The following is a 14,642-nucleotide window of genomic DNA, read 5'->3' as shown; positions in this document are numbered from 1 at the left end:
AAGGTGATATATTTAATTAATAACATTGACGATTAATTAATGTGTATATGGTATTAATCATTAAAGGAAAAATGCAGTAAAAAAAGTACCATGTTTCATGTGTCCTCTTAAAGAAAACTTCTTTAAAAAATAATAATAATAACAACAAATTGAATATTACACATCAGGAAAAGTAATAGAAAACTACTAGCCCAGAATGAATTATAAAATGGCTCTGCATGGTATACAAAAGCAATGTTAAATAACAGTGAAATGATGCAAAAGATTAATTAAAGTTTAAATGGCCACTGGCAACCTAAAATTGAGTCTTCTAAGCCAGACAGAGTGAAGAACCATGTGAAACACATCAAATGGTTTAGCGGGTCTGTTCAATTCAAAATGCCTTGAAACTTGCATAACCCTCTTCTGCAACTTCAAATACTTCTTATATGGAATTCCCTTCAAGATTGTCTTTATTTCAGGTATTCTCTTTGGTGGGATTTGTACAGAAAACTTGTTCCAATCAAGCACATCATCAAAGGGTACCGCATAGTAGTCAGAAATAAGCACTGGAACACACCCTGCATACATTGCCTCCACCACTCTAGGACTTGCAACTTCTGACCCACTTGGGCACAAGCAATACTTAGTTTGTCCCATTAGTCCATGGTAGTTCTTCTTCTTGTCAAGATTTTCATACACTTGGACTTCCCCATCTTTGTCCTTCCAATACTTGAACAAAATGTCCCTTATGTCACCGTGTGCTGCACCTGCGAAGAAAGCAAGAATCGGCCGCTTATCTGGTGGCTGACCGAGACGGGGCGGACCAAGATTGAATGCCTTCAAGTTGTATTCTGGTATTGAGACATCTCTTGTGGGCTTGAATCCTTCAGAGGTGTTAGCATTGCATAGCACTTTCATGAAGTTCTCATAGAGCTTGTGGTTGTTACGTTCAATTATTGATGCCTGAAAAGTTGATCATCAAAATTGACTGGTCATCAAACAAGATTCATAGAAGCAGCAAATAATGGAATCCATATTTTTTCTCAACCAATGATTCCAAATTCGAATCTCTTAACATTGAGAAATAAAAGAAGCAAATAAAATGATGTGGTAACAAACTATATAAGAGCTTTACCCAATCATGACAAGAAACCATGAAATGGTCAGCTCCACTGCTTCTATTCCAATAAGGGTATTTATCAGCAATAACAAAGATATAGTCTTTGAAAATTCGAACCAAGCGATGAAAAAATGTTTCATGGTGAGGTCTGAATTGGTAATCTGTGATTTTGGAGACACTCAAAGGTATGAAAAATGCATGGGCCTCATCCGGATGTTGGGCCATAAATGGGCTTGGCCGAGTTTCCATCTCGAAAATGAATTGGCCTTCAATGGAGTATATGTATGTTGTTGGGCCGTTATGAGCCATTGGTAGATCTCCTTCCCTGTAAGCCCATATCTTGAATCTCTTGACCATCTCTATATGACTCCTATTAATTAAATGGCCCAAAAATATATAAATAAATAAATAAAGGACAAAAATATAATAATTTTGGATAAGCAGAGTATAAATCAGCGCCATGGCCATCCACAATATAAGGACACAGGACAAATTTTTCTTTAGCAAGCATGTGGACCATTCAGAAAAATAAATACGAAAAATACAAAATTGAAAAAATACAAAAACCTTAGAGAGAATGAAAAGATTCCCAGAAGACGTAATTAAGTAGTCCAAAAAGGAAGTAAGCTCCATATAGAAAAAACCATTTTCAACCAAACTAAATAAATAAATAAATAAAATAACAACCGCCGACGGTGGGACTCTAGTGAGCATCATCAATTTTATCTATATTTAGCAACAAAATTGATATGATTTGCCATTAAAAGCGGTAAAGAAAAGAAGATTATTTAACTGATGAAAAGCATATGGATTTCTGTACACGCTTCCTCTAGGGATGTAAATCTCATTTCTATCGGATGTAAAGTTCTTTGTAACGATGGCTTTGCGTATAGCTGCTCTGGCTCTCGCTAAATCTTCTTCAATTCTCTCTGTATTGCTCTTATTCTGCTCAAAATAAATAAATAATGAAAAACCCAGAAAAGCAAATAACATAAGAAATAATGAATAGTACATGTAATGGAAAATGGTGCATACTCTGTTGGTGGGTTTAGGCTGAAGGTACGGTTGGTGATACTGGGTCGGCGCCGGAGCCGGAGCCGGTGCCGGAGATACGAGGTTTGTTTGTGGGAGTGTAGATGGAAGAGTAATTGTAGTAGCGGTGGTGGTGGTGGTGGAGGAAGAGAAGTAATTGAGAGCGAAAGGGTTTTGTTGGAATAACGGAGAGAAGAAGAGGAGAAGAAGGGAAAGAAGGAAAAAAGTCGTAAAGAGTAAATAGGGTGAACGGAGAGACTCTGAGAGAGTTGCCATTAGAGAATATAGTAATAAAGAATAATCTGAACCCTCCAGAAGAAGAAAAGAAGCTCTCTGCTCTGTTCTGTTTAGGAAGAAAATGTATAGTGATTTTATGAGCACTTTTCTGTTTGGACAATTATTATTATTTTTTTTAACATTATAATGTAAAATTTTACTATTTGATTGGGACCTTCAGACAACATGTCCTCTGATTTATAGCTATCTTTTTTGTATTATTTTATTGCCACTTATTTTATTTTATTTTATTTTATGTTCAATGTTTTGTGGAAGTACTAAAATTAATATTAAATTCAATCACACGGTATTCATTTTAAAAAAAATTATGTCTTCATCCCAATTTTTTCTTTAAAAAAAAGTGTTTAACTGTTTTATTTTATTTTTCAGTTAAGTTCTAAAGTTGAACTTTTTGTTATTTTATAAAATATTGATAATTTGTAATATTTTTCTAAAATTTCTATTTTTTTAATAAATCAATAGGATATTATAATTTTCATACAATTTTTTTTGATGTTTTATGTAAATTTCAATTCATATATTTCCGTGTCAACTTCTTTGTAATTTGGTTAAAATTTCTATAATATATGTTGATAATTCCAAAATTTTTATTACAATTTTTATAAAATTTTAATAACGTTTATTAAATTTTGAAAATATTATTGAAACACATATGAAAATACAAAATGAGTTAAAAATATCATAATCTGCATGTAAAAGTGAGTTTTATGGTAATGTCATGGTAATAAGTTAAAATTAATATGACATTCCTCTCATATATGTGTTACAGTAATATCAATTAATATTTTTTTTTCCATTTTCATAATGTAATTGTTAACAAACTGTATTTGTCAGGCAACTTCAACTTGCTGCATGAGGTTGTTGATGACCATCTTTAACTTATTTATAGTGTTATTCATCTCTTTTAGGTCGAAAAATTACGGAGAGTTGTGAATGAAGTCCAAGCCTATAGATTTGTTAGGGGTGATGTTAGCCTAGGCAGCGGCATCAAGGCGCAATTGAAATATCAGTATGTTTGCTGAAAGCGATTATGTATGGCATTGGCGAAGTAGTTGACAGCATCATCATTCGTATGCTTGTTCACGGCCTTGTGAATCGTGAGCTTCTACTCTTCTTCCTCGTTCTTGAGCCTATTGACATGCTGTTGAAGGAAATCTACCAATAACTTTGGTCGCTGCATCATTTTTCAATATTTTTTTTTTCTTCAAAAAGGTTTGAAAAAAGTCAGAAACAATCAGGGAAAAAAAAAAGAAAAAAAGAAAAAAAAAAAAAGCTAACCATGAATTAGGTGGGTTTCTGGGGTTTATTTATTCTTCAAAAAGGTTAATTTGGAGAAAGTCAGAAACAATTGAAAAAGAAAAAATAATATTAAGATTTACCTCTTTTTCCTTACAAGGAATGCATCACCCTGAATGAAAAAAACGAGAGCGTGAAGTGGAAGACTTTAAATGAAGTCATTATTGTCAAGTAACCCAAAAAAAAAAAAAAAAAAAAAAACAATTGAACGAAATGCAAAATTCTTTTCTAGGATTATAATTGTTAAATCTGACAACCTATAGCATTATATCATCTATGTATCATGTGATATCGTATTATCATGTATGTGTCATGTGATATCATATTTGTATCAAAATTTTTTTATTTAAATCTAATAAGTTATATTTTTATTTTGAAGTATACAAATCTAAATACATTTGTTAAATAACTATATAATCTATTATCTATTTCATAAATTTCATTACAAAATTAATTTTTATAAGAAAATTAAAAATTGTAACCAAAAATATTTAAACAAATATAATCAATACAAAATTATACTTAATTAACAGTTCATACTACAAAAAGTAATAATTATATTTACAAAATTAAAAATTAAATTGATTATACAAAATTAAATAAATAATAATAACTATAATAAATCCAATGTATATACTTAATTATTAACGGTTGTCTAATAAAAAAAGGCACATATAAATAACAAATAACAAATAAAGAAACAATACATTTCAAAAAAACATACTTAGTACTTAAAAGTTATATTCTTTATAAACCAAAAGTACCCAAAAAAAAAAAAAAACCCTAAAACAACATGCTTAATATTAATACATATTTAAAAAATTAAAATAAAACATATACACATACTTATTTTCTTTTACACATCAAAATATTAATCATAATTTACCAAATTATTTAAAACTTTTTTTCAGCAGGTTGAAATTGATTAACCTATTAAAAATCTATTATTTGTCAAGTTATTAATGGGTTGACCCATTATAAATTCAATCCATTACATCTAAACTCGAACCTTTAAAAATATGAAAGGGTTCATATCAGTTGGATTGAAATTCCCTAAATTTAATAATAATCGTATAAGTGGAATGTGAAAAAGTTTATTTTCTAAAGTTACAATGGTCATTTTTTTTTTTTAAAAGGAGATCGATTGTGTCCTCCTTTTATAAAATAAAAAATATGCTGCCTTTTGATTTCCAGTTACTACTGATGTCTCTTTTAATTTTTGAAAAATAATTTTTATTTTTAATGGTTAAAAATAATTTAATTTTTGATTACTTTGTATAATTACATACCATTAAAATGATAAAAAAATGGCTTATTAAAAAAAATTTAATTATAAATTTTGAGTAGTTTATTATTATTTTCCATAATAATTCTAAAATTATTAAAATATTTATTAAATTTATTTTATAAATGATATAATAAATGTAAGACAATATTTAATCAATTTATTTTTTATTTAATTAATTTATTTTTAAATTTATTTTTAAATTTTATAAATATATTAATTAATATTTTAATATGTGTTATTTAATAAATATCTTATTTTATATATATATATATATATGTGGCATTACTTATTTTCTATTTCGGGAGTAAAAACTCGATCGAAATTTTAAACCAATCACATGCTATGCGACATAAGTTATTTGCTATCAAATCTGAACAGTTTCAAACCCGAAAGACTACAAGAAAAAGCATAGGCCGCGATGCACACAAATAATCCTCCTCATACATCGGCATTTCTTTCTTTATTCCGTCCAATCTCTCTCTCTCTCAGGGTGTCCGTCTTCGCTGTGTAACAGCAGGAAGAGGAAGACGACGACGACGAAGAGAAGAAGAAGAAAAAGAAGCAAAAGATGTTCAAATTCTTGAAAGGAGTGGTGGGCGGATCGGGGACCGGTCCCAAAGATCTGCCTTACAACATCGGTGAGCCTTACTCCTCTGCTTGGGGCTCTTGGACTCATTGCCGTGGTACCTCCAAGGTAATAATAAACCCCCACCGGCCCTTAATCCTTATCACTTTCTTCCAATTTTGATTTTTCCAATGTGTTTAACCTTCCAGCTTGATCCATGGATCTGATTTTGATTGGATCACTGGTCCAGAGGTGTCTCAAATGAAATATTTTGATTCATCATTGGAATTCTTAAGAGGATTCGTGTTAAAAAGTTACCTATACCGGTGATAGTTGTCATATTATTCCTTTTTTTATGTAATTGGGTACCTGTTAGATTTGAATTTGGGGTAGAGTTCAATTTAGAATTCGTTGATGGGAAATTTTGTAGGATGGTATAGCTGAGAGTAGTTGGATCTTAGAATTGGCGCAAGCTTTGATTTTTAGTGAATGATTTGACAACTGCATCATTATTCTTATGGGTAAGATACTAATTTTATTCCATAATGGGTCTGCCATGATGAAGCATTTGTTGAATTTTGTCTGTTCTGTGGTTTTAAATGCTTGTGTGTTGTAAGAAATGTGTACATCAGTTTTCTAAAGGTGTTATATAACCTAATTCAATAGTTTCTCGGAGCTTCCACCCAATAGGTTTCATGTAGAACTTACCAACATCAGTGGCTAAGGCTTAAATTGTTTTTTGGGAAATATTACTATCCATGGAGCCTTCTTCTTTCTGTGAATGTGCATAGCACTACAGTCAATTTCAAGGAAGTACCAAAAGCCTTAATGTAACTCAAACTTGAGTGGATGATAGCTGCTATGCATTTCATTAATTTCAGTAGTGAAGATATTCCATAACCAGTTCTATTAAAATCTTGGATGTGTCTATATACTCAGATCTTCCTAAGATCTTAGTATTGGCTATTTCGTATACGTCAGTTACGAACTTCAGTCTTTTCAGTCTTCAGTTTCTCTAATATGAGAATATTTGATCATGTATAAATACATCATATGTTGATATACTTTTAATTGGTATTTTAGGACGATGGATCCGCTGTATCTATATTTTCTCTTTCTGGAAGTAATGCCCAAGATGGACATTTAGCTGCTGGTCGTAATGGTGTAAAGCGCCTCAGAACTGTAAGTTCTCATCTGTTTTACTCTTTGATCTGGTTAGTATTTTTCCTGAGAAGGCTCTTATTCTCTTTGGTTTCTTGGATTGGTTTAAATATTCTTCTCTTTGCAGTTTTCTATATTTTGATTGCTAATTGTTTGAGTTTAGATATTAGCAGAATGATGCATTATGGATTTTCTTTTCACATATACCTGTCAAAATCAAAGAGGGAATTGATATGAAAAATTCTCACATTCCTGAAATTTGAAATCCAATAATCTGATAAATTTAAGTGTAATATTTTTGTACTAACATGTTTAAATTTTTAGTTTTATCAAGCATTAACTCAGCATGGTCGTTTGTTCAGAGTCCCTAGATTTTGTTTGATAGTATGCCTATATTTCTAAAGTTTTAATACATGTTTTGTTTCCCTGTCTTGCTACCTTATCCTTCTGTTACTTGCCTTTTGTAAAGGAATTTTTCTGCAATACCTACTGGTATAAAAAAGTCGCGTTTGGTCTTTTCAGGTCAGACATCCAAATATTTTATCATTCCTTCATAGTACGGAGACTGAAACTTTTGATGGTAATACGACAAAGGTTACTATCTATATTGTCACGGAGCCTGTTGTTCCACTATCAGAAAAGATCAAGGAACTAAATTTGGAAGGTACACAAAGGTATAAACAATCTGGTCTTCCTGGTTGATGTTGGTTGTTTGATTGGATTAATTTGATTGCATGATATGTGTAATTCTTCTTGCGCTAAAAAATGTTTGAGGTACTTGCATTAATGGTGATAGCATATGAAGAATCTTGGAGAATTTAAAACTACTCTTTGACTTTTTCTTTTAAAAATGGGAAATCTAAATCAATACTAGCCACCTGTTTAGTAGGTTATTGGAAACTCTTCCTGGCCAACTTGGTTTCTTTGGGCGGCTCATTTAGTGAATATTTTCTATCAATGTGGTGTTAACTTTTGTTTCAGTGCTTCTCTTTATTTGAAAATTGAAATTTCCATCTAAATGTAAACAGTAACACGTAATATCTTTCAGTTTCTTTGCATGATTGTGCATACATAAGTTAGTTAATTTCTTTGAAACTTATTCTGTTGATGAGTTGGTAGGATTTAGTATTTAGTCATTCTTATCTTCTTTTTAATTTGATGGCAGGGATGAATATTATGCGTGGGGATTAAACCAGATAGCTAAAGCTGTGAGCTTCTTAAATAATGATTGTAAACTCGTAAGTTTTCTTTCATAATATTTTACCTGCATCATGAACCTAGCTTTAATAAAGCACAAACATCTTTTCTAGTTAAACATTTTATTTAAGCCCTGTGTCTACTTCATCTTCACCTTTTCCTCTTGGTCACTCTCTCTCCCCCCCTCTCTCTCTCTCTCTCTCTCTCTCTCTCACACACACACACACACACACACACACACACACACACACACACACACACACGCAAATAACCCACACACACATACGCACATTTTTTCAGTCTTACCCTTTTGCTAACTTTAGCTATTACAGATTCATGGTAATGTTTGCTTAGCCAGTGTTGTTGTAACTCAAACTTTGGACTGGAAGCTGCATGCTTTTGATGTTCTATCTGAGTTTGATGGGAACAATGAAGCTTCTGCTGGGCCACTTCTGGTAATAACTGATTTTCTGTGGGCCTGTGGTGCAATAGTTTAGCTTTTGTATGATATCTGTGGTTGTGTTTCATGAACAGCAATGACTGAAACGGAAATCAATGTTCAAATTTTCTGTAGAAGAGAAAAAAAGATTTCGGATTTGGGGTTTTTCTTTTTCATAATTTTGTATTTTCCATTCAGCAATATGCATGGCTTGTTGGATCACAATACAAACCGATGGAGTTGGTAAAATCAGACTGGGCTGCAATCAGAAAATCTCCTCCATGGTCCATCGATTCTTGGGGATTGGGTAAGTCTGTTATTGCTAGATTTGTGTGAATGTGATTGTTGAATCGAAGTTATTACAGTAGATGATGCTTAATGCTGCACTTTAGAGCTTCCAGCGCAATCATGACTCCCACATGCTTTGCTGGATAAAACTGTTGTTTATTGCAATTTATCTTCTTGAAATTTTAGAGCTTCTTCAGCTGGTGAAATATCACTTATTCTTAATTTATTGCTTCTGTAAGAAATTTAACTTTGTAATCGACTTGATAGGCTGTCTTATCTACGAACTTTTCTCTGGTATGAAGTTAAGCAAAACAGAGGAGCTGAGGAATACTGGTTCCATTCCAAAGGTTAGCCTAATATCATGGATGGATCATTGATGTGTTTGCTTCTGCAAATTAATTCGTTTAGTGATCTAGGATACCCACCCTCCACCCTTTTACCCCAACATAATGGAGACTAATTGCGGTTATTAATATGTGTATGTCTGTATCAGTTGATTTGTCTTTCAATCTCTTGAAAGATTCAATTTCATTTCCATGTCTATTTTCTTGTCTCACAGTCTCTACTTCCAGATTATCAGCGGCTTTTGAGTTCCATGCCTTCTCGTAGGTTGAATACATCAAAGCTTATAGAAAATAGTGGTAAGCTATTCTTTTTAACTTGGTTAAAATGAGGTTAGTATTGTCTAATATGTGTGTTCTATCCAAAACTATATATTTTTGTGGCTCCTAAGGTGCTAGCTATTGGATGGTTTTATCCTATGTCTGTTATAGTTATGTGTTCTGGATTATATTTTCGCTTCCACTCTAGTTCTTGCATTCATAATGTGGGTTGCAACACTTGGATTGGCAGAATATTTCCAAAATAAGTTGGTGGATACGATACATTTCATGGAAATTTTAAATTTGAAAGATAGTGTGGAGAAGGATACCTTTTTCCGCAAGCTTCCAAATTTAGCAGAGCAACTACCTCGCCCAATTGTGCTGAAAAAGGTCTGGCTTTGGGGCCTTTTATCTGAAATTTTAACTTCAAGTGTATAGTTGATGTTTTGATCTCACATTTTGCTTTTGTCTCTTGATTTTTACAGTTACTTCCATTATTAGCTTCCGCCCTTGAATTTGGTTCAGCTGCTTCTCCTGCTTTGACTGCATTGTTAAAAATGGGGTCTTGGCTTTCAACAGAAGAATTTAGTACGAAGGTCTCAACCTTTCCAACCTCCATGGCCTTGTATATTATGATTTAAATATTTGGCCATTTACTGTCACAAATTTTACATAGAAGTACTCAACTGTTTTTTTTTTTTTTTTTTTTTTTTGGTTTTTTTTTACTCTTCATATTTATTTCCATTATTTTTAGGGTTATACTAAGGTAAATTTATTGCTTGTATTTCTAGGTGTTGCCTACAATTGTGAAACTCTTTGCCTCCAACGATCGGGCTATAAGAGTTGGTCTGTTGCAACATATTGATCAATATGGAGAATCATTGTCTGCACAAATTGTTGATGAGCAAGTATGAGTTAATTATAGATGGCTTTAATGATTGAGCAAATTCTCTTTGCTTTTGGATGCGAGTTATGATAGTAATACATGATCTTGTTGTTTATGTAAATTCTAAAATTCCAATGCTTGTAACTAGGTGTATCCCCATGTTGCTACTGGATTTTCTGATACATCTGCTTTTCTCCGGGAACTGACACTCAAATCCATGCTTATTCTAGCTCCCAAGGTATTTGCCTGCACTTTGGTTATAGAATTTCTGCATTATGATGTATGTTTTGAACTTTATTTTAATGATGTAATCATGAAAGCGACATTCCATGCAGTGAGATGTATGAGATTTATAATGACATCAATTCTGGTACATTGTTAATGAGGTAGTCATTGATTTCCTTGCTAAGCGCATACATATTATTTCTAAAGAGACACATGTGTGTTCCAAAAAGCCAAGTCTTTCCTAAAAGTCCATTGTGATTAGAAACTTGTGTAAACTATATTATATTGTTGAACTATTCACTTGTGAAACCTGCTTACCCATTTTATATTTTCATCTTGACTCTATATCTTGTGTAGTATATTTCTTCACGTTTTTTTTTTTTTTTTTTTTTTTTTTTTTTTTTTGTTTTTTGGTTTAAAGATTATTTCTGCTTTAAAGTTACAAAGCAGTCATTTGTGGTTGTTTGGTCCTCTGTAATGTATTTTCTTTTTAAAATTTTGCAGCTTTCCCAACGTACCATTTCAGGGTCATTGTTGAAACATCTTTCCAAGTTACAGGTATGGCTAAGTTACTTATGAGCCCTTATGCATATACTTTTGACTTAATTAAATTAATTTTACTACATATGTTTCTGGATGTAGTTGGGAGTTGGGACCTTTTTCTTTAATTTTTTAGGAGGGGGCTTGCTATTGTATTGAATATAGGAATATGATCATTTTTTGCTTCTTTGTTTATATACAAGTTCAATTTCTTTAAGTTTGCAGGTTGATGAAGAACCAGCAATTAGAACGAACACTACCATTTTACTTGGGAATATTGCTAGCCACTTGAATGAAGGGGTCAGTATTGACGAGTTCCCACTACTACTTTTGCATGGGCATCTAGGATTCTCTTGGAATTTTTAATATATATCCTAACTTTTTACTTCTTTGTTTACCATAGTGGCTTGGAACAAATGACCACTGAGTGACCAATTGTTCCAAGCCACTATGGTAAACAAAGAAGTATGGTCATTTATAACAAGAGTTTCACTCATTGTCTACTGATGTGTTCATATCTGAAATGCAGACTAGGAAAAGGGTTTTGATTAATGCATTTACTGTCCGTGCATTACGTGACACTTTTTCACCAGCCAGAAGCGCAGGTATCAAAACTTCTGATTCTTTATGTCTAATGTCTGATGCTCCCCTTTTTTTTTTTTTTTTTTCAACGTAAAAATCTGTGGTTTTAGAAGTGATTCTGTTTTTCAAAATGTTTTTACTTTAGTTTCGGGCATAGATTAACTTTTCAAACGTTGTTTTCAAGTCTTTTAAGCATGTGGACCAATCTAAAATTTTATTCTGGCAGGCATTATGGCTTTATGTGCTACCAGTTCTTATTATGATGTCACTGAGATTGCAACTCGGATTCTCCCAAATGTTGTTGTACTTACAATTGATCCTGACAGGTCATATATTCTTTATATGATTTATTTCTTAGTGCATTTTTTCATATATATGAATCAGGAATTTCTCTTTTTGAACAGTAAATCCATTTTATTAACATGTACCTTGAGAATATGTTCTTTGTCTGAGTTTTACCTTTTCCGCACTTCAAAGCAGTGATGTTCGATCAAAGGCATTTGAAGCAGTTGATCAGTTTCTACAAATAGCAAAACAGTACCATGAGAAGGTTCAATCTTAAACTATTTATGCTTTTGGTTCAAATTTATTTTCTGTTCCTAGTATATGCATGCAGATATGATTTATGAGAAGTATTTTGCTTAGGTATGTGAAAAGAACCAGATACATTTAATGATACCCAGATCTACCCATCAGCTCCCACTATGCCCTAATACCTATCTCCATGCTTGTGCATGTTGGTAGATCATAGTAGAAACTTCTTGAAGAACTGCTCTTCATCAAATTTTGCTGTAGTCTTTTGCTGCAGAAACGGTGTCATGTATATATAACTTTAATGCTCACATACCACTGATTTCATTGTGTGTTTCATGATAATGGAGTAATTCCACCTAGCTTCACTCAAGTGTGTTTCATATATTATGCATTTTTCTATATTTATTTACTTTAAGCATTGATTTTTGGCCATATGTTAGACATATTCTATTTAAGACTCCAAAGGACCATAGTACTTGGCAGTTTTTAGAATGCTTTCTTGAATATCTGAAGTAAAACCATTTTCTTGGCAAAGAGTAATATCCACAAGTAAAAGATGGATAAGCAAATGGTTCATAGAAGAGTTCTCTCTTTAGTGGTTGGTTACCTTTTTTTTTTTTTTTTTTTTGTGTGTTTGGTAATGTCTGGTGATTGCTTACTGCTCCTTGTTTCAATACTCATGTTTATTGATGTTATTTCTTTTGGTCCTTTAGACAAATTCAGGGGATGCCACAGGGGCTACAAGTATTGGAATCTCATCAATACCAGGAAATGCTAGTCTATTAGGGTAAGTTATCCAAATTTCCCAAAATCTTCTTTGTAAACTACTTTTATCATATCAATATGAGACTTAAAGCTTTATAGGTTAAAATAATTACCAATAAATAATTGTTTTTCTATGTTAATGCTTGATAGACATTCTTGGTTACAAGTCCTGTCATCTTAGCTTTTATTAAGAGCAGTGGTTTAAAATGGTGATTGTGTTAGAAAGTATGTCTTCCCTTAAAATATTTCCTGGAAGTACTGAATCGGAATTATAATTACTGTGCAGGTGGGCTATGAGCTCCCTTACTCTGAAGGGTAAACCTTCTGAGCAAGCTCCACTTGCTCCTGTGAACACTAGCGCGCCTCTATCTTCTACAACTTCAAATGCAAGCTCAGGTATAAATGATAATGCTATATGTATTACATGACTACCCCATAGTGCTTTGATGCTTTATGGAATATCTGGAATTAGTGAATCTGGAATTAGTGAATCTGTCTTGGTAGATGTTCAAGGAATTTCATGATTATACATGGGACATTAGGTGTTATAGGTGTGTGCTACCTTCTATATATTAGTATAGCTAGCAATGGTTGGGTCAAAGAATTAAATTTCAACTCTCTACCAATAAAGAATTATGTCTAATCCAAAACCACCAATTATGAGTTCAGAGACTGGATGGTTAAAATTAGTTTCAACTCCTAACATTTGGTTTTATATTGGATAAAAATAGGTAGTTTCTATTCCCTTATGATCTCAATCCAATTAAAATGTCAATATTATTATCTAATACTGATTTTTGGTGACAATCCCAGTTCTAGATACCCCGACTACAGCACCTGCTCATGTAAGTTCTAGGACAGAGTTAGCTGATCAACCTGCTCCTGAGTCCCCTACATCAACAGATGGGTGGGGAGAAATCGAAAATGGAATCCATGATGGGAATGAAAGTGACAAAGATGGATGGGATGATATTGAACCCCTTGAAGAGCCAAAGCCATCAGCGGCACTTGCAAACATTCAAGCAGCTCAAAAGCGGCCAGTCTCACTTCCTGTTTCACAGCCAAAACAAGGTAAAATATTATCCATTAAGGTTTTAGTTTTTTTTATAACTATCCATTGTACTTGTAGTTGCTGGAATGGTTTTCATACTATTTTAAATCCCAGTTGAAAGCATTTAATGGTTTTTATTTCATATTCTTCTTGTGCACCAAGAAGTTAATTGGTAATAAACATTCACTATTTTGTCAATGCTAGCTACAAGTGTGAGACCGAAAAGTACAGCAAAGGCTATCAAAGATGAAGATGAAGATTTGTGGGGCTCCATAGCTGCTCCTGCTCCAAAGACATCATCAAAATCATTGAACTTAAAGTCAAGTACTACAGTTGTTGATGATGATGACCCATGGGCTGCCATTGCTGCTCCTGCACCCACTACAAAGGCAAAGCCATTATCGGCTGGTCGAGGTCGAGGAGCTAAACCTGCTGCTCCAAAGCTTGGGGCACAGAGGATAAACCGGACGTCATCTGGGATGTGAAAATTACATGTAAACCTAAAAAACAAACAAGACAGCAGTTTAAGATATCAGTTTTAGATTTTTTTTTTTTTTTTTTTTAAATTTTTTTGGTGGCTGTCACCATAGAAATGTATTTGACAATCTTCAACATATTATTTGATTTTCTTTCTTCTTCTCCCTTTTTTTTTTTTTTTTTTTTTTAAATGAAATTAAAGTTTTTGGTGTAAGTTTTGACTTATCTGGTGTAATGCGGTATAGAAACAGCTGAGCAACTGGATATACTTTTGGCCATGCAAACATTTTTGGATGTAATATGTGCATTTTGCAG

General features: G+C 32.7%; 2 protein-coding genes across 2 annotated transcripts; one reads left to right on the top strand and one right to left on the bottom strand.

The window, feature by feature from the left end:
• Positions 1-100: 100 nt before the first annotated feature.
• Positions 101-2,604, bottom strand: LOC107412422 (probable glycosyltransferase At5g20260). The gene is made up of 4 exons (XM_016020200.4): positions 2,138-2,604; positions 1,896-2,047; positions 1,118-1,472; positions 101-945 (listed from the first exon to the last, which is right to left on the bottom strand). The coding sequence occupies exons 1-4, from the start codon at positions 2,408-2,410 to the stop codon at positions 277-279; spliced, it is 1,449 nt and encodes a 482-aa protein (XP_015875686.3). The 5' UTR covers positions 2,411-2,604; the 3' UTR covers positions 101-276.
• A 2,811-nt stretch (positions 2,605-5,415) lies between these two features.
• Positions 5,416-14,491, top strand: LOC107412432 (uncharacterized). The gene is made up of 21 exons (XM_016020214.4): positions 5,416-5,709; positions 6,664-6,762; positions 7,264-7,415; positions 7,907-7,979; positions 8,271-8,393; positions 8,576-8,684; positions 8,933-9,012; positions 9,225-9,306; positions 9,518-9,657; positions 9,753-9,863; positions 10,059-10,175; positions 10,302-10,391; positions 10,883-10,936; positions 11,144-11,218; positions 11,448-11,523; positions 11,727-11,826; positions 11,981-12,050; positions 12,748-12,821; positions 13,086-13,195; positions 13,613-13,870; positions 14,055-14,491. Exons 1-21 carry the CDS (start codon positions 5,584-5,586, stop codon positions 14,333-14,335), a joined length of 2,400 nt encoding a protein of 799 aa, XP_015875700.3. The 5' UTR covers positions 5,416-5,583; the 3' UTR covers positions 14,336-14,491.
• Positions 14,492-14,642: the final 151 nt, after the last annotated feature.

The sequence above is a fragment of the Ziziphus jujuba genome, chromosome 10, assembly GCF_031755915.1.
Source record: "Ziziphus jujuba cultivar Dongzao chromosome 10, ASM3175591v1".
In the NCBI taxonomy this organism is placed as follows: domain Eukaryota; kingdom Viridiplantae; phylum Streptophyta; class Magnoliopsida; order Rosales; family Rhamnaceae; genus Ziziphus; species Ziziphus jujuba.
Note: the sequence above shows the minus strand (reverse complement) of the source record. Positions and strands in the feature narration are given on the sequence as shown.